Below are 20,777 nucleotides of genomic sequence, written 5' to 3'. Positions count from 1 at the left end.
TACCACCTAACACCATTGAAGCAGTGCTATAGAGAGGAAGCTAATCCCTTTTAGTTCTTCTTCCCCGCCTCACCCCAAAATCGTCTGCCACCGAGCAGGTAGTTGCCACTGGGTGATAGTTGTTTAACACTTCTCTATCCAGGGAAGTCCTCTTAATGCACCACCACCTCCTTCAAGGCATATGGTACCTCCCCTTCCAAAACATCACTCCCTGAACCCACCCAGTCAATTCCCTACTGCTAGCTTTTAAGAATCCAAGATGGGTCAAGGTCAAGGGGACAGGTGGTTAGCTGCACTTTGTCATGCAGCTTGTCTACCTCCTCAGGCTGCAATCATCAATATCGATCCAGTACAGATGGGACAGTGCACTGGATGCTTCCATTGGACTTGGTCTAACTGTGGCATCCAACCCTGTCTCCATCTGAGCAATTTTGCCCCTAAAGTGCCTCACAAAGTTGCCAGAGCAGGCTGCCAAGGGTGTCAAAACAATGCTGTCTTGGTGAGATGACCAAAGCCCATTCACCACTCAGAAAAGCTCTGCCAGGTGGCTACTTGCAGATGCAACGTTGGTGGAGAGGTAAGCTTTCTTTGCCGCCACTGCCCCGGGTAGGTGCAGTAATGCACCTCACGTTTTGTCAAATTCAGACTGAGAGTTATGCCACCTGCACTCGAACTGTTGACTCTCCTGTTTCATTTCATGCAGGTCACTGTAGTACCAACATGGTCTACACGCTCCACAGCAAAAACATTCAGTAGTGATTGTGTAGATGCCTGTACAAATTGCACCATTCCACAGTGTGATGAAAGCCTCCACAGGAGCACCAGCCATGTCAGCTAGAAAATTCTCCAAAGTATTCAGGAATCCATTAGGTTCAATAAGACTCTGAGGGTGGACCATCTTAATTGGTCCCCCACCTCTGCAGCATAAAGTAGCCACATTCACCCTAAACCTCACCAGAGAATGATCCCTCTATGACAACAGATCCACAATTAGTGCTCCCCACAATCAACAATATTACCAATATGCTCTGTGGCAAAGATCAGGTTAAGGGCACGTCCAGCCACATGTGTTGCACTAGTGATGTACTGAGACAGCCCTATGGTTGTTACAGAGACTATGAAGTCTTGAGCCTGCCATTTCAGGCAGCTCAGCATGGATATTGACGTCTCCCAACACTACTGTGAAGGGATTCTCCAACACTGCATCTAAGACTACCTCCAACAGGTCAGTTTTATTCTGCAAAAGACCTGGCACTGAGCAGCAACGTCGCCAGACTAGAGGGCAACTGACTGGTATCCCGAGATTCTGACATGCCATGGACAAAGCCGAGGGGGCAAGAGCTTTGATGTAACTAGCCCTCCCCCCATATAACTTCTGATTATAAGTTCTGATTTCCCTGTAGTGAATTGGGAAGAGAAAGGAATAAAGCTTTGTTTTTTCCCTGGATTCTGCTGTGGACCTTGAGCTGAATCAGACAGCCTCAGATGTGCTTCAGACCAAGGCAGGCTGTTTTCTGAAGCACCAAATAGGGCTCCAAACTTAAGCTTGTCTGTACGCGTCCCTAATATTAACACATTATTGCATAGCTTGGTTATAACTGCCGCTGTAAGTGTTCAACTACCCATATTGTTTGAAGGAAGGGTGGCAGCTTCGTTTTCCTGGCCCAGCAGTCCACGCCCTCTTTGTGCCAGGTACTGAGGGGTGTTGGAATTGGGCGGAGGGGTTCTTCTGCCAGTCCCCCTCAGCCTCTTGCTGGCTGCAGAGCTCCCCCATCCGCTTGCCAAGCAGGCAGGGGGCAGAAGTGGAGCTTTCGTTCAGAAGTTGTCGTTTTCAAATAAGATTTCTTTCTTCACAGATGTAATGCAGACATTAAGAAGAAAAATGCCAGAGGGGTATCAGCCTATGATTTGGCCCTGAAGAGTGGCAATGAAAAAATAGTTTCCTTGTTTGCTAGTAAGCTAGGACAGAGGATGTTGGACAAAACGTCCAGTACATGAGCAGAGTCCGGCTAACGACCAACTGAGAGATTCTCCCAGAAGCTATTTTGTTTGGCAGAAGCATTTGTAAAATTGTGTCACTTTTCTTCCTGGTTTAAATGAAATTGGTTATATGCCTGTATTTGACAAGGAGACAGGGCTCCTCATAACATTTTGGCTCCTGAGGGGGAAATAATAATGAACCATTGTCACTCCTCAACAGTGCCTAAAATCTGCTCCCTAGCCACCTTACTTAGCCTAATGGCAAGACCCGCTGAACTTAATGGATGAATCTATTGACAGAATGTTTTTAAAAAATGTGGGGCTGCTTGTCAAAAGAAGCACAGGGACACCTGTGCAGATCCGACTGTTTATTTTCTTATTTAGAAGAGGTGTGCTCTGACTCAAATGAGCCCTTGGGTCATGGAGGATAAGGCTATTAATGGCTACTAGCTCTGATGCATGCTCTGCCTCCATGGTCGGAGGCAGGATGCTTCTGAATACCAGTTGCACTCCTATCTTCTTGTGGACTTCTCATAAGCACATGGTTGGCCACTGTGAGAACAGAAAGCTAGACAAGATAGGACTGATCCAGCAGGCTCTTCTTATATTAAGGTAGTTTAGCAGATTATAAACAACCCAGTAGCCGGTGATCCTCTGGCTAGGCGCTCCTTTTTTGATTGATGGCTGGGACTAGGCTTTGCTCAGAGACTCGACAGCTCTTATATTCCATCTAAAATGTCTCTGAGTTCACAGCTGACCAGCTCAAGATGGTGCTATGTGCCATCTGCAGTATTTATAGCATCATGCACACCTACTCAAGCATAAGTACTTATAACATACAAGTTCCTGGCTTGGTTCAGTGTGCCAGTTGTTCCACTGTACCACACACAGCCTTAGAGAATATTTTGCTGTTGGATAGCCACTAGTCAAGGTAAAACTGAAAATGTGGCCCTACACCAGAGTTGCAATCTCTGCCTTGAGCAAAAGGAGGTAGCTTAGCGAGACTAGAAAATTGTAAAAAAAAAAAGTATGTAAAATATCAGAAAATATTATACAAACTAAAGAAATGTGCAGTTTCACTTCATTTGTTGTGACTACTAAGTTTTGGTTTGTTTTTAATATTAACATCTATACTGTTTACAATACAAATCTATATATATTACAATAATGTGACAAAAGCATACAAAATTGACTAAAGCTGTTCTGTATAATTCTCTGCTCAATTTAATATCAAATACGTTGCTAAAATATTTATACTATGCATAAAAACTAAATAACTAGACAAAATATTAATTAGCCCTTCCAAATGTTAGACACATACATGAACACTCGCTGTTTTGGATGTTATGATTCTATAAATACATGTTATCTATTCCTTGACGTGAGATTCTTTGTTCCTTCTTCACATACCTCCATCTATCAATTTCTTCTTTGGCCTAATTCTTTATATAAAGCTATTAGTTGGGCAATATTAGGTTGCACCCATAATTTCCTTAAAAGATCCAATCTCATTCCCATTAAATTTTAAAATGAAGGTCTTCGTAAGAGTTCTTCAAACTTTACAGTATTTTATAAATTCTTAAGAACATTGTAGATTTATTTTCCATTAATAGTGTTTTAACCTGTCTTATTATTTTAAATTGTGTGACTCCTGTGTAATCTATTTAAATAAGTTTTGATCTGTATAAATTGGAAACATGGGAGGTGGCATTATGCATTCTGGTAGAGTTCCAGCCTTAACCATTACTTGATTGCCAATTGCCTAATGCCCTTCCCAATTAAATTTCTTGTCTTCTGTCACTGAAGCTAAAGGTGGTATTTCTAGTCCCAATATTTTTGTAATGTTTTCAAACGTCTAAGCATATACACATTAATGGTTAAGCTCTGACCTAGAGACAGATGGAAGTGAAATGGAATTAGAAACCCCTCCTAACACCTGCACAAATGGTTAAAAGTCCTAACTAGCACTAATCAACTATGACATCGCACTGAGGTTAATCCAACAGAAAATACTATATTGAGCCTAGTAGACTCCAGCAGTGGAAACACGAGTATGGCATGATTGATCACCTTCAGTCTTTTTTTCTTTCTTTCAAAAAAGCAAACTTTAACGGTGGTTTGCATGAAATCTTCTGGAGCTATCCATCTGAAATTTGGCAGGGTTAATTTCCAGGTCCCCAATTACATGTCCCTAAGTGCATATTACCTCCATGGTGCTACCAGCCCATGCTTGCCTAACACTACCCACTTGTGTCTAGTATTAGAAGCCTTAGTTTAAAAAAAACCCTCAATGTATTCAAAAATTTGAAGAAAGGGACAGGGAAACACAGGAAAATGAGAATTAGCATGACTGAACACTCACTGTCTCTTAATTTTTTTTTAAAAAAAGTGAACTTCATGAAAAATCATGGAACACCCACCTGAAATCTGGCAAGGTTAATTCCCTCTGCAGGGGCTACTATGCCTCTAAATTTCATGTCCCTGTGTGAAAAAAGAGAACCTTTATGCCCATTTTAATTTTAAAACATTTTAAATTTTAAATGTGGCTATCATGAAAGGAGCTGTCCATCTGCAACTTGGCAGGTTTAATGCCCTGTACAGCAGCTACCGTGTGTCCATATTTCATACCTAGATATTTTGAACAAAGAGCTGAGCTTCAGAACAAACATAGGAAGTGCATTTTCCTAACACTAGTTAGAATCTTTGCTGAAGGAAGTGCAGTAGGTGCCAGTCACAAAATGGCTACTGTGGGGTGCGTGGCATAACACAAAATGGCTGCTGTTGGGAGTGCATAAGAGAGGCTGAGCCACTGCAGACAGGAACTGACTTGAAACAATACTTACTGGCTGCGTCATTGGAAATTTGGAACTCATAATTCTGCAAAAAACATTTTAGATAACAGTAGGTGTCATGTAATGTAACATGATCCCTTTTGCTTTATTTATGGTGACTGGGTCTGCCATGTTTTTTCTATTATAGCCAGGTGTCATAATAGTTATGATACATACCTTCATACACTGTCTCACTATATATGTACTTTATAACTATGAGAATTTTTGTTTTGCTTTTGTACAGTTTGTTTAAGTTTGAAAAATCATTAAAAATATTTTTAAAAACTTTTAACAACCAATCACTGCCAGAAAGACAGTATTTGTAGTCTTTGTTTTTATTTTGATTTTTTAAGCCTAACTGGAGAATAAAAGGTGAAGCTTTTTCAGTTTAGCAACTAGGAATCTTTTGGATACCAGAGACTTCATCTCTCTGTCCCGGAACTCTCCTCTGTACTCACCTGTTTTTCTTCCCTCCTCTATTATTTTTCTGTACCCTCCACTCCAACACATCAAGCAGCTGCTTCACAGAAATAAGGAGAGGTACAAACCTCCCCCTTCCTCTCTGGCAAGCCCATCAGCTGGCAAAAACCTCACTTTCTCCCCTTCCTTGGCTTTAAGCCTGATCAGGTCCTTGTTTTGGGGGGAGACCTCCTCTCTGTCTTTCCTTTGCTTCTTTCAGCCCATCCTCTGGCCATGTTCCAAACTCTTCCAACTGTTTCCTTCCTATTCTTTCCCTATAACCTTTCCCAAAGCCCCACAAATCACTACCGAAACCACCTCCTTCCTCTGACAACCTCCCCTTCTGTTCTAAAAGCCAATATTGTGCTGTTTATTGATTCTGTTGAATATCTTTAGTAAGTATTCTGGTTCCCTTTTTGATATAATAACTTTACTTTTTATTTATTTATTTTGTTGTTAACCCTTCAATTACCAAATTCTGGAGTGAGGTCAGGTCTGAGTGTCAAAATTCCCCCCAAAGCGGTGTCAGGGCTGCATGTGAAAACTGTGGTCTTGCATACAAACAGAACACTTCATAACACTTTATTAGTATTGAATTAACACATTAGGGATCCTACAAAATCATGCTATTCTGTGAGTCCCTACAAATTTGCACACAGTCTTTTTATTTTGACATATATACGCCATCTGAATTTTGACAGATTAGATATTTCTAATAAAAGTCACAACATCTAGAGGGATTAATCCAAACTTTTTATAACTTTCCCCAAAGAACAGTTGGAAGATAACTGTGTTCTCATTTAGTATAGAACTCTTGGAGAATCATCAACTGGTTTGTCAAAATGATACTTCTTCAAAGAAAAGGAGGACCAATTCCATCCTTAGAGGGGGGGGAAAGAGTTTTTGTATTGTTGTCTTGGACCTCCTCTTGGCATTCCTGTTGTAGTCAAAGAACTACTAATTTCAGAAATGCTCACAAAGCAGATAACCAATTCATTAGCAATAAAGGCAGCACAGCACCTCAGCAAGAGCTCTGAGAAAAACCTTCTTGCAGTGACCAGCTTTCCCTTGCAGTAAATCTAGGTATCATCGTCGCAACCTCAGAAAGAATGCATGTTTGCATTCCTTACTGTCCAAAGGGTAGTATTTGTCATAGAAATCTAAAATGTACTCCTCGGTTTTAAATCCAAACTTCTGGTACAGCAGCATTGCAGAATTACTTGCAGAGACATGAAGGGTTGCATCTTTGCCCATGCAAGTCTGTCAAAAGAAAACGAAGAGTTGTGTTATACGTGAGGAAGGAAATTAAGAGATAAAGAACAAACTATGGGAGCAAAAGGGCCAGCTCATACATTACAGCAACACAATGCAAGAAGTGGAGTAACTCCCACATCTACTGTAATGTGGTGAGTCAGACCAGGTAGTTTTATTAAGATAAAATATACCGTATATTCCGGCGTATAAGACGACTGGGCGTATAAGACGACCCCCAACTTTTCCAGTTAAAACATAGAGTTTGCCCAAGTTCTCCCCAGGAGCCTTTTGTGGCTTCTCCCTCCTGTATCTGGCCGTTTCGAGTCAATTCATCTCAGGCTCTGCCGAGGCTTCCCTCCTCACGGCAGTAACTCCGTTTCGAGTCAATTTCATCTCAGGCTCTGCCATAACTTCTTGAGCCTCGCTGCGTTGCCTTCCTCGCAGCGACGGTCTCTCTGGACGGCGGCTGCGACTGCTTCCACTCCCGCTGCAGCTTTTTTTTTACTTCATTTTCCCGCTCTTTTTCAGCACCCGGCGTATAAGACGACCCCCGACTTTTGAAAAGATTTTCCTGGGTTAAAAAGTCGTCTTATACGCCGGAATATACGGTAAGTGCAAAAATGTAGCAGCAAAATAATTCCTTAAACCAAACACCCCTAGGGTTAAGTAAAGCACAAAAGGCAAAGAGTTCAAGTCACAGGTAAAAATAACAAAGCTGTCTAGCCTAATCTATACTCACACAATATAGGTAAGCCTAACTTCATGGTTCCACATCTCCCCAGAGATGTATAACCTGGATAGCAGATGGAACCCCAACATCAGGTAGCACCAAGGAATATTGGGGAACAAAAACCCAGAATCACAGATCTATTTTTATGGGGAAAACCCAGCAACAGCCAGGAATTAATTAGCCAATCAGGAGGCTTTCTGATGATGAAATCATCTGGAGCTTTCACGCCTCACACTTTTCCAACTTTCCCAGGCCTTGAGATACCAGTCTCAGACCTGATAAGCAGGTGTTCTTGCTTACTGCTTAATTACCTGAGTTCAGCTGTGAGAGCCAACAGTCTCATGGCCTCCCAGAGGCCCTAATTCAGGCAAGGTGTTCCCCCCACAATTCCTTGCCACAGAACCACTTTAGCTGACCTTACAAACCAGGCATTCTTGACAAAGACAACGCACAAGACAAAATAGACACAACAACTGTCCTTTACTCTGTCAACTGCAAATCACCATGTACTAGTGTAGGTTCTTGCACTATTACTGTCATGATACTATTACTTGCACAGTTTCAAAGAACTGAAATTTAAAAAGATATCCCTATTCACTCATTATAGAAAAGATATCATATAATTCAACTCTACTATCTGTTCTCCGAGTTTTCCATGTTTTAACTACATCTTTCACTATCAACCATTTTTTAAAAAAATGTGTTGTATCCAACATCAGTCATACTCCCATTGAAATTAATGGGAATGAGTAACTTCGGTCCATTAATTTCAGTGGGTTTTAATATAATGAGTATAATTTAGTTGGGTATGATTCAAATGTGTTTCAAACAGTGTGAAAGGTGTCATGAAGAATGAATAACCTTGAGAAAGGTGAGCTCATGACAGAAATATGCAGTGAAGTAGAGGTCTTCATATGTAGAATTTACATCTATGATACAACAGCATATGTTGTACTGCAGAAATTTTGTTCAACATTTTGTTCAAATTTCTTTTTCCTAAAAGTGATGTCGTGTTGTTTCTTGTTATGAAATGTTTCCTGACAAAAGTTACTATAAAATATAAATGAGCATCAGGTAGACGGACATCAGATATCCAATAATGCTTTCAGTGAACATATGAAGATGCCTTTATGAACATATGAAGCAAGCCACACATCTAGCCTACACTTAACTGGCAACAATTCTCTGGAATTTGAAGCAGGGGGCTTTCCCAGCCCTGCTGACCTAAGATCTTTTAGATGATGATGGCAGGGACTAAACTTGGGACCTTCTGCAAAGAATGTGCTCTTCCACAGGATAACACAGCAATAATAGAGGACAATAATCTCTACATTTATACCTGTGCACAAGGCAAAACTAGTCACAACCGCATGTGCCTGCACAACTAGACATAAATCATCATGGCATAGTTTCAGAATGTTTAAAACATGTACTTCTTCATGAAAGTGGAAACACTTTTAAGACAGACATTTTAATGATGGTGACCATGATAAAGAGTAAGACAATGAGTGACCATTCAACAGTGTATTGACCGCATTAGAAGGATCCTGGGAACTTGTGAATAACATTAATTGCTGTTTTTTAATTAACAATAGGCTGTTTTGCATACAGCATTTACTTGGTTATGGATATAAAGTCATCATAAGTGAAAATCACAAGATCAGGCAGTAACTTCAACTTAATCTTCTTTCAAATGACAAAGCATTTTTTGAAATGTTCCTGAAAGCAGGAACAGAACATGATGGACATTTTGGATTCAGTCTGACAGCCAGTTACCACTGCAGTATTCCCAAACATGAAAAGCATACTGGGATGGTAGATCCCAACATCGTATCTCTGTAGCCTGCAGTGGTCTTTTCTTCTCAGCAAAAACCCACTGCCACTTTGGGGGTTTTTGTTTTGCTTTTTAGAGTTTTCAGTGGAAGGGATGGAAAATAAAGCCAGACATAATAACAGTTTGGAGTCAGTATACCCTATAGTAGCTTATTTTATTTAGAATATTTCTATACTGACCTTCATTATAAGAAATCCAGGATGATGGAACACACACACGCTTGTCCACTTCTACTCAAAAGTGCCTCAAGAAGTTATTTAAGCATGTCTGCAATTCCTGAACTGACTACAACTAATAAAAAAGGAACAGCTGAAGTGAGCTTACTCCCCTTCCCTCCACCCCCACTGCCAGAAAGAACACTCAACTCTATGTTGCCCTGAGATCGCAAGAGAAGATATTCTGACTCCATCCATCAGGCAAAAAGGAAAAAGACTGCACTCACTCCCCCCCCCACCTCGGCAATTCAACCAAGAATACCAGGAAAGGAACACTAGCCTGGCTCAAATTGGATGCAAATGCTTGCAGCTCACCAATTTGATCTGGCACTGAAGAACTCATTTCCCTCCTCTACCTTTCCCTTTTGTGTCTTATTTAATATGCAAGTCAAATGGGAGGATCTCTCTTTTTTTTTATTGCAGAGAGCCACTTTGGGAGACAATTGTCTACAAAGCAGGATAAAAATATAGTATAAATATACGAATGAAATAAGTTGGTCCATGGCTATAATTCTACTTTGCCTTCACATGAAGGCAGATGTGGCATCCATGCCTCTTGTCTCAATACTTATACAGGTGACAGAAGTAAAGGTTTTGAGAACCGTCAGTGGAAAAGAGAAACAGATTTTATGATCTTCAAGTTGTACTGGACTTGGCCTAACAATCTAGAGTTCACATGTCTGATGTTCTAAACAATCAGACCAGTTCCAAGTCCTGGTTCTGGCTGTAAAGGAAGTACAGCCGGTGGGGGCTTGTTTCACAGGACTGACTGAATTACGATGGCTGGGAGCTCTGGTGCAGTTCCCAAAACAGGTGCCCTTTCCCCTCAAAAGAAACATGAAATAAGGTACTACAAAGTCAGTCTTGTGGTATCTTAAAGACTAACCAAGTTATTTATGGCATAAGCTTTTGTGGACTATAAAAAAAATAGTTGGAGCCTGTGAAGTTTCACAACTCTGAGCAAAACACAAAGTTCTTTTTTTGTGTGTGCAAAACTTGATAAACAAAAAGGAAATATTCTCAGCATGTGCAGTTTCACATTTTCTTGAGTAAATCTGCCCTGATTGCATTTGTATTAAAAGTAAAAAAGTACAGAGTATGCCTAGCAACAGAATACAATTATAAATCATAAAACTACCTGAATAAGGTGATAAATCATAAAGGTTGCAATTCCTGATCGTCTCCATTCAGGGTGAACAAACAGAAAAGAGATGTATGCTTCATTGTATTTAACATCTGGCACCATAAAACCAAAAGCAATTATGACTTTTTTGTAAAGGACAACAACACTGAAGTCTGGATACTGCAGGCATTCTGACAGGTCAATTCCTGTGGGATGAGAAAAGCATATCATGAATGAATGATCACAGGATGATGATGAAAAAGCAACATCATATAAAATATCTATTTAAAACTGAATGAAAAAGCACTGTTCCACGTGGGGCTCTCTCATTTTCACAGTTTAACATTAGTATGAGGACTAGTTCATAACATCTAAATGGATTCAAAATCAAATTACAGGCTTGGTAATATTCCTGTAAAAAGTACACTGAAATGTTAGGGACATTTCCACATTAGAGGAAAAACATACTGTTACATATTATAAGCAAGTAAATAAAGTGATCTCAATAGCACAATCTTATGCATGCTTACTTGGAAGGATGCCCCACCATCCAAAAGGAAGAATCTGCACAAGAAAGATCCCCAGAAAAAGTTTGCAGATCATTCAACTTTTCCACATATGCTTTCAAAAGCTATTTATTCAATGTCATAATTAAAAATAGCTTTGAAAGTTGCAGGATTGTGTGGGAGCCAGCACTGTAGTGTTAGAAAACAGGGAAAATAGGTGCTTGCTCTAACAGGAAGAGGCCACTTCAGCTAATATAAAACTATGGTTGAAAATTGTGGTGCAAATGTAGGTTTATATCTATCATTTTAACATTGTCTTTATGCTCAGCTGGACATTCAAGGCCTATGAACCAAAATTCATTTCTACCCCAAAAGCTGCTGTGTGCAATGGCATTTTCTTTTTACTCAATCTCATTCTCCATACTATTTTGAATAAAACACAAAGAGCAAAATTCAACAAAATTTAATTGTAGATAACTCCTATTAAAATAAATGGAACTTGCCATGACTAAATCATGTCATTCATCTCAACTTTGACCAGACTGTGTCCAAAGAGTTTACCAGATCCCAAGAGGAACAGGAAGAAAATGTTAATTAATTTGGCTTGCACTGGAAATTCAAATATTCACAGAAAAAATTGAGACATTTAAGGGAGAATGTACCATTGGTATCACCTGAAGGGTGATTTTCTCAGGTAGTCCGACATCATGTGGGAAACACTGGCATCTAGCATTCGAAGGCATTGAGCCCCTCCCACTCCAGTTCATTCGTGACGACACCGAAGTGAGATATCTGTGAAGACAAAAAAGGCCAGCAGGCCTACCAGCAAGGAAAACCTTGTCCCAAATAAGAACCCAGAGACTACATGCAGTTTAATAGTTCCAAAACGGGTCTTGACTTAACTAAATAGTTTAAATAATCTCCGAAGAGTTAGAACCCAGATAGCCTCCAACAGGGAGGACCATGATGTCGGACTACCTGAGAAAATCACCCTTCAGGTGATACCAATGGTACATTTTCCTCAGGTAGTCCAACATCATGTGGGATGTACCAAAGCAGCCCCTAATAGGGAGGGACCGCCCCTTGATTACTTGTTATAAAGAACCTGTTGTAACACACGCCTCCCAAAGGAGTCATCAGCAGAAGCGTAATGGTCTATCTTATAATGTCTTATGAAGGAATTTGGGGTAGACCATACAGCCGCTCTGCAAATCTCTGCCAGAGGAGCGTTGGTTGTGAAAGCGGCCGTAGTTGCTGCTGACCTAGTTGAGTGCACCATTATATTACGAGGCACTGGCAGCTGAAGGGACTCATAGGCCAATGCAATGCAGGCACACAACCAAGAAGATAATCTACATTATCTGGCCACCTTTTTCCCCAGAGTACGAGAGTGAAAGGATACAAGCAGTGAATCCGTTGATCGTATGTCCTGGGTTCAAGACAGGTAGGTCTTGAGGACCCTCCGGACATCCAGCGAGTGCCAGGCCTTCTCCAGTGGATGCATGGGGTTCGGACAGAACAAGGGAAGAACAATGTCCTGGTTGCAGTGGAACGCCGAATCGACCTTCGGGCGGAAGGAGGCGTCTAGACGCAAAACCACTGAGTCCTTATGGAAAATACAGATGGCGGGCCGAGGACAGTGCCCCCAACTCTGAAACTCTTCTCGCCAAGGTGACAGTCACTAGGAACAGGACCTTGAAGGACAAAAGCCATAGTGGCACAGATCGAAGAGGCTCAAAGGGAGGACGCTGCAGGGCTTGCAGGACCTTTGATAAACTCCATGAAGGAAAACGGTGATAAACTGCCGGCGATAGTAGGGCAGCTCCCTTCAGAAAACGTTTGATGAGAGGGTGTGAGCCCATAGGAACACTAGGAGATGTAATGGAGAGAACAGACAATATGGTGGAGGTGTGGCGATGCAAGGTGTTAGGTTTAAGTCCCATCTTCAGACCTCTATGCAGAAATTGCAGCACCTGTTGAACATTAGCTTGGGATGGTTGGATGTTCTGAGAGTCACACCATTTAGAGAAGGTAAACTAAGTGCTCTGATAGATGCGAGAGGTTGACTGCTTCCAAGAAGCGAGGATTGTATCCACAACCCCCTGAGAAAGTCCTGAACAAATCAAGTGTCCCCATTCAAACGCCACGCTGTCAGACTGAGCCATTTGGGATCTGGATGCTATATCGGACCCTGAGAGAGAAGATCTGGTCTGACTGGTAATCTCCAAGAATCCATCACAGACAGGGAGAGCAGGTCTGAGAACCACGGCCAGCGAGGCCAGTATGGGGCTATTAGAACCAGACGGGCCCTTTCATGTCGTAGCTTCCTCACGGGTCTGCCCAGTAGCGATATCGAGGCATACAGGAGGCCTTCCGGCCATGGTGTCGATAGGGCATCTACAGATTCTGAGTTGGCGTCGAGATATCTGGAGAAGTAGTGAGGTAGCTGGCAATTGTGACTGGTGGTAAACAGGTCCACCAAGAGGATGCCGAACCGCTGTTGGAGAAGGCTGAACACCGTAGGGTGGAGCTTCCATTCTCCCGGGATCACCTGTTGTCTGCTGAGCCAATCAGCCGTAACATTCAAGACACCACTGAGATGCTCTGCCTTTAGCAAAATGAGATGTATTTCGGCCCAATGCAACTAGAGAAACTGTGATCTGGTTCCCCCCTGCCTGTTCAGATGAGATTTCACACAGGTATTGTCTGTTCGAATCAGTACATGGCCCAGACGAAAGAAAGACTGAAAGTGTCGAAGGGCCAGATGGGCTGCTCTCAGTTCTAGCCAACTGATGTTCTGATTCGCTTCTGTGCTGGACCACACTCCTTGAACAAATTGAAAATTGCACTGGGGCCCCCATCTGGATAGACTGGCATCTGTTGTTATTACAGTTCTGTCTGGTTCCCAGAACGGGGTTCCCTTGCTAAGGTTTTTGTCTATCACCCACCAATGGAAGGAAGCACGCAGTGAGGGATCCAGGTGGATTGTGCGATGGTTGGACATGGCAATGTCCTGTTGGAAAGGTAGTAAGGCCCACTGAAGGGGTCGAGTGTGATGCCGAGCCCATGGTATGATGTGGATGGTTGAGACAAACATCCCCAGAGCCCTTGCCAGAATCATTACGTCTGCACTTGAATGACATGCCAGGTCCAGGGCCATCTCTCTGATGGCCGCAATTTGATCTGGTGATAAAAAAGTCATGGCCCGTGTGGTGTCTAAGATCGCTCCCAGATGTTGCAGTTGTTGGGTTGGATGAAGGAGGCTTTTGTCGATGTTGATGAGCCAACCATGGGTGTGCAGAACTGTGAGAGCACAGTGAACATGAGAGAGGGCCAGATCCTTGGAAGCAGCCCAAATCAGCAGATCTTCCAAATAAGGGTAAATGTGAATGCCCTGGAGGCGGAGGTAAGCCACCAGGGTGATCAGCACTTTGGTGAAGACTCTTGGGGCCGACGAGAATCCGAAAGGCATTGCCCGATACTGAAAGTGATGGGGGCCGAAGGCAACCCACAGGAAACGTCTGTGAGCAGGGCAGATAGGCGCATGGAGGTATGCTTCTTTCAGGTCTATGGAAGCCAGAAAGTCCCCTTCATGATGAGCCTCTATAATTGATGCCTGGGACTCCATTTTGAATCGTCGATACTTCACAAAGCAGTTGACAAATCTGAGGTCTAACACTGCCCTCCATGGCAGATCTCGCTTGGGAACTGCAAAAAGGACAGAATAAACCCCTTTCGCTCTCTCCGCCGATGGTACTGGTTCTATTGCAGCTATGTCGAGAAGATGAGCAATGGCTTCCCGCACGATCTGGTGTCTGTCTCGGACTCTGGGCAGGAGGGAGGGGATGAATCTGTCTGGAGGGGTCAGCCAAAATTCCAGCTCATAACCGTGAGTGAAGAGATCTCTGACCCAAGCGACCTGTGTCAGACGCAACCAGTGACTTGCAAACAGTAGCAATCTGCCCCCTACAGGGAAAGCATCAGTACTGTCTGCGCTGATGAGCTCCCCTGCCACATGCTGAAGTTGAGGCCCCTTGACTTCCCCGGTTCTGGACTCTGCCCTGGAAGCGTTGTCTGTTCCAGGTTCCTCTGGAGGAACGGAAATCAGAAGATCGATAATCGCAGCCCCATCCCGCAGGCCGCGCTCCTCGAAAGGGCTGAAAGGAGCGGTATGGGGTGAAACGTCTAAACGGCCTACGATCCTCTCTCTTGGATGTGGCCAATACTGGTCTTCAGCTGTCCTTATGGTCTACCAAGACCGCCTTGAGGGCTTGCTCTCCGAAAAGTAATGAGCCAGAGAAAGGCGCCCTTGACAAGTTGCCCTTGGCCGTAGAATCGGCGTCCCAGTGCCTGAGCCAAAGCGTACGCCGAGCTACCACCTGTGAAGCTAGGGCTTGCGCTCCCAGCTGTGCGGCATCTAATGTGGCATCGGCCACGAATGCTGCAGTCTTATATAACTTTACCAGGCCCTTTCTGAGCTTTACAGGGTCTGGACTGGGATCATCCAAGAGTTCGTCCAGCCACATCATAGATACTCTTGAAAAGATGGAAGCTGCAGCGGATGCCTGAATAGTGAAGGTGGTAGCTTCGTGATTTTTACTCAGAGCATAGTCCATGCGGCTTTCTTTCTTTTTTTTCATTAATTTTTATTCAAATTTTTAAAGACAAAAAACAAAACAAAACAAAAATTATTAAACAATAAAATGAAATGTTGACTTCCGATTTATCGCAGATCAGCTATAAGTCTATAATATATAACAATCCTGTCTCCTAAATTATGTTATAAAATCACTTTCCTCCAGTAGCTATCTTAACTATTCATCAAATCTCATAAACATTACTTTATTCTTCCCACAAAAAGTCAAAGAGTGATTTCAATTCCTTGAAAGATATATCTTTCAATTTTTCTCCAGATAAACATGTCGACCAATCCATCTCATTCAAATCCACTAGATCCAATAATTTCAATAGCCATTTTTCCATTATCAATATTAATTCCATCTTCCATCTTCAATAATCCTGTTAAGTCCAATAATTTCAGTAACCATTCTTCCATTATCGATAATCCTATTAAGTCCAATAATTTCAATAGCCATTCTTCCATTATCAGTATCCCGTAATAATCTTGTTATCATAGCCATAGTCCAAATAAACATATAGATTAATCCATCTTGTCAAACCAGTTTGATCCAGTGATTTCAATAGCCATTCTTCCAATATCAATATTGATTCCATCTTCCATCTTCAATAGTCTTGTTCAGTCCAGTATTTTCAGTATCCATTCTTCCATTATCAGTATCCCATATTAATCTTGCTGTCATAGCCATAGTCATATAATAAGAGTCTGATGGGAATCTCCCTCATCACAAATCTTTTCTTGCCATCAATTCTGAATATGTTGTTGAGATATTGTTGTAAAGTCACATCTCTGCTCTTCTTTTTTACAAAATGCACTGGCTCATCTCTTAAGAATTTTTCCATTGTCCCATATCTGTAGCCAATTCCATAGATTTTTTCTATGTCAAACTCCATCACATCATTCCAGTCCAAAAAAATTATCCAAGACATTGATAACTTTATCTCTATTATCTTCATTAATTTCTTCAGAGACAACATTAAGTTCCAAGCAGTAAGCTTTGTTTCTTGTATCCATAGACTCCAGATCTTTTTCCAATACTACATTTGTTCCAGTCTCCAGAGCCTCCTCTCTCACAGAATCCACTATTTCTTTAAACTCCTGCGTCATTTTGCTAAATTCATTTTTCATCTTCTGTCTACCCTGTCTCCAGATTTGTTTCGTTATCTCAATCTCATCCATTATTTTCTGAAACATGATTTCTTCCATGGTCTCAGCCCCTTTCCTGATTGCCATTCTTAGAACCACAAAAACAAAAATTATTTCAGTCACAATTGGGTTAATATTCCAGGCTCGATGAAGTCACAATGTAGACAGTACAGCCTGCCTTATCTCTCATGTTCAGGAATACAAAACAAATCCAGTTCCCAGCTTCAAAAGGGTTAGTGGCGTCGTGAACAAGTAGATTCGTCAAAAAGAAATAGACCAAAAAGAAAATAATCCCAAACGTATAATGCTCCAAAGTTCATAAATCAAATTTATTTATTTATTTTTTCCCTCCTCAAAATAGAAATCCCTCCTCCGTTTATATCTTCAAAATGCACCTCCAGGCCAGCTTTTTGCAATAAAAACTAAGATAGGCTTTTTTCAATTTTTCTCCTCCTTAGTTTCGTGAATAAAGGAGAAAATTTTTAACTCACCCAGAAGATCTTTATAGCTGATTCATTGAGAAATCTCTGTTTTCAGCAACAATTAACCAAATGAAAAAAAAATGTAGAAAGAAGGGTGCTTGCTTGTTTAAGTCCGTTCTTCTTTAAAGAAAAGATAAACGTGTCATTTATTCAGCTAGAGCGTGATGGACGTCCTCCGGCATTGCTGGCTGAACCTTCTCTCATAAATTAATGAGATCCAGTCCTCCCAAACAAAAACAGGCTTTTATGGTTAATCTCTATGTTTCCCCCTTCCCGAGAGAAAATCTTCATCAGTCAAAAAGAATGTTCTGACTGATTTACGCTGAAAAAACTTCTTCTGAGACGAGAGCTCGTCTCGAAAAGCAGGCACAAGCGAAGTCACCCTTCCCGGAAGTCTCAATGCGGCTTTCATAAGAACATAAGAACATAAGAAGAGCCTGCTGGATCAGGCCAGTGGCCCATCTAGTCCAGCATCCTGTTCTCACAGTGGCCAACCAGGTGCCTGGTTCAAAGGGGTCCTTTAGTTGTGAGTCCCCTTGTTTCGGTAGGAGGAACCTCAAAATCAAACTAGAGACCGGCTCGACGATGCCTGGGACATTCAGGCGATTCATGAAGTCCGGGGCCAATGCACAGAGCCTTTTAGCCATAACAGAAAAATGGCGTGCCTGCAGCGGGTGGTCCAATTCTTCCTTGGCCAGTTTGCCGATGGGGTCTGGCACAGGAAGGTAGTGGTCCGTTGATCTGGGAGATTTTAGGACTTTGGCCCCTTTCGTCAGAGGAGTGGTAGATTCAGGTTGTGGAGTTTGAAGGCCTAACGTGCCCAGAACTCTACGAGCGAGGGGAAGATAGTCGGCTGTATCAAAAAGTTCTGCATCATCACTCCACTCATCTTCCTCGCCTTGAAGAGAATATGCTGGATCCTCCAAACCAGGAATCTCATCTCCAATCCTGCCTCTGACAACATCGAATGGGTTAGGTGAGGAAGGAGGGACCACATCAGTAAAGCCACACGGAGCCGGAGCACAGGAAAGTCGTTGCTCACTGTGCTGAAGTAATGGAGCCGTTTGGACTCTCGACTGCTCTTGTGATAAGAAGCTCAACATATCCTTTAACTGCACAAGGAATTCAGGCGACAACTGCAGTCCCTGTAAAGAAGCAGGCAGTTGCCCTTGTTGAGGCACAGCTGCAGGGGGCTCTCTGGACTGGTGAGACATATGAGTCGCAGGTGATAAAATGGATTGAGAGAGACAGTCCACAGGCTGGTTAGGAAAACCCTTGAAGTCATCCTCAGATGATCCAGCTGGCGAGTGAAAGAGGGCTGTTAATCTTTCTTGGCCAGCAGCATCAGAAGGCAGAACAGAAATATAACATGGTCACTTGATGGCACTGTGGCTAGACAGGTGTTTGGCTTTAGCCACAGCCTTGGAGTGAAATCTGGGTTGTTTTTGCTTAGCAGACTTGTGATGCGAGGTCTTGCAGGGCTGCTTTGTCCCAGACAAATGTGCCTCTTGTTGTTGGTCCGCCATTGTACACGCACAGAGATGCGGTATATATATCACCAACAGACACACAAAGATGGGGGGGTGCGGTGTGGCAAGGGACTATCACCGACACACGCACAGAGGTGGGGGTGCGGTGTGGCAAGGGACTTCAGTACACGCCCTCAGGTGGGGGAGAATGTAAAGTCCCAAATGCAAAATGGAGCAGTTGTTGTGCAGCTATTGTGCAGTTATGCCTTGTGATGCTCTTTATTATTGCACTTAAAAATAAAAAACGGTCCAAATAACTCTGAACTGTATCACACAGCAGGGGAGCTCAACAGTCCCACACACTCAATCACCAACTTAGCTAACTCTATAAAGTAAATGTACCATTGGTCTCACCTGAAAGGTGATTTTCATAGGAGTGGGCCATCACTGTGGGGAATAGTTCCACCTATCGTGCGAAGGCAAGAATGTTTTTGAAGTCAAGACTAGGGACGTCATGCCCCTCCCACTCTCCAGTTCATTCGTAGCGAGTCTAAAAAGAGATATCTAAAAATACAAGAACAAGGCCAACAGGCCCGCCAGGAAAATAACATAATAGTCACATGCATAACAACATGACTCTAACATAACTACATAACATAACAGAACTAAAAGTCTTGACTTCACTCTTACATTTAAATATAATAGCGTAACAATAACATGTAACCCATTGATAAAATCTCTAGTCATCCTCCAACTGGGAGGGTCGTGATGGCCCACTCCTATGAAAATCACCTTTCAGGTGAGACCAATGGTACATTTTCCATAGGAGGTGGGCCATCACTGTGGGATGTACCAAAGCAACCCATATAGGGAGGGACCACCCACATGTTAATCCTCATTAAGAACCTGTTGCAACACTCGTCTGCCAAAAGATGCATCAGCAGAGGCATAACGATCAATTTTATAATGCCTTATAAACGAGTGTGGGGTAGACCAGACTGCAGCCCTACAAATATCGGCAACAGGAGCATTAGTGGCAAAAGCAGCCGAGGTGGCAGCTGACCTGGTAGAATGAGCCGTTATACTAGCTGGAACTGACAGCTTCAGGGACTCATATGCTAAAGTAATGCATGCCCTTAACCAACGGGATAAGGTAGAATTGGATACTTTATGCCCCATAGACCTTGGATGAAAGGATACAAACAGAGACTCCGTTCGTCGAATCTCTTGGGTCCTAGACAGGTAGGTCTTGAGAGCCCTCTGGACATCTAACGAATGCCAAGCCTTTTCAAGAGGATGGGTAGGATCCGGGCAAAAGGAAGGCAACACAATGTCCTGGTTGCAATGAAAAACTGAATCGACCTTGGGACGAAAGGAAGGGTCAGTCTTCAGCACAACAGAGTCCTTATGGAAGACGCAGAGGTGTCGAGCAGAAGACAGTGCGCCCAACTCCAAAACGCGTCTGGCAGATGTGATTGCGATCAGAAACAGGACCTTGAAGGACAGTATACGTAGGGGCACAGTCCTGATGGGTTCAAATGGAGGGCGTTGCAAAGCCTGCAGAACTTTTGGCAAACTCCATGAGGGGAACCGATGGACAACAGCCGGAGAGCGTAGGGCGACTCCCCTCAAAAAACGTTTGATGAACGGATGTGAGGAAATATGATCTCCAGGAGAGGACACTGAGAGAATGGATGACAGAGTAGACGCATGTCGACGTAGAGTGTTGGGTCGAAGTCCCATCATAAAGCCACTATGGAGAAATTGGAGCACCTGGTGCACATTGGCCTGGGATGGATCGTGGTGGTGGGACTGACACCACTTGGAGAAAGCCACCCAGGTATGTTGATAAATGCGAGTGGTAGATGGTCTTCTCGAGGCCAAAATAATATCAATCACAGCGTCAGACAGTCCAGCTGACCTCAAATGTCTCCGTTCAAACGCCACGCTGTTAGATTGAGCCAAGTAGGGTCCTGGTGCAGTACTGGACCCTGGGATAGGAGGTCTGGCGTTACTGGAAGTGTCCAAGGATCCATCATTGACATTGCCAGAAGATCTGAGAACCACGGTCGGCGTGGCCAAAATGGTGCTATCAGAATCAGCTGTGCC

General features: G+C 42.8%; 2 protein-coding genes across 9 annotated transcripts in view; one reads left to right on the top strand and one right to left on the bottom strand.

The window, feature by feature from the left end:
- The window catches only part of DZANK1 (double zinc ribbon and ankyrin repeat domains 1), a 72,676-nt gene extending 67,650 nt beyond the window's left edge, over positions 1-5,026 (top strand). For 6 of the 7 annotated variants that reach the window (XM_061585851.1, XM_061585841.1, XM_061585811.1 and 3 more), the window contains one exon: positions 1,857-5,026. In XM_061585851.1, the coding sequence (XP_061441835.1) occupies positions 1,857-1,998 (142 nt within the window). In that variant the 3' untranslated portion in view covers positions 1,999-5,026. Of the gene's footprint in view, positions 1-1,112; positions 1,226-1,856 lie in introns of all 7 variants that reach the window. The other variant, XR_009758041.1, reaches the window with a different exon arrangement.
- Positions 5,027-5,837: 811 nt separating this feature from the next.
- Positions 5,838-20,777, bottom strand: part of KAT14 (lysine acetyltransferase 14) — a 52,428-nt gene continuing 37,488 nt past the window's right edge. For both annotated transcript variants that reach the window (XM_061585787.1, XM_061585798.1), the window contains exons 9-10: positions 10,442-10,632; positions 5,838-6,530 (exon numbers count right to left, since the gene is read on the bottom strand). In XM_061585787.1, the coding sequence (XP_061441771.1) occupies positions 6,357-6,530; positions 10,442-10,632 (365 nt within the window). In that variant the 3' untranslated portion in view covers positions 5,838-6,356. The remainder of the gene's footprint in view (positions 6,531-10,441; positions 10,633-20,777) is intronic.

The sequence above is a fragment of the Rhineura floridana genome, chromosome 1, assembly GCF_030035675.1.
Source record: "Rhineura floridana isolate rRhiFlo1 chromosome 1, rRhiFlo1.hap2, whole genome shotgun sequence".
Taxonomy (NCBI): Eukaryota; Metazoa; Chordata; class Lepidosauria; order Squamata; family Rhineuridae; genus Rhineura; species Rhineura floridana.
The sequence above is the reverse complement of the archived record's forward strand: the minus strand, read 5'-3'. Positions and strand labels throughout refer to the sequence as shown.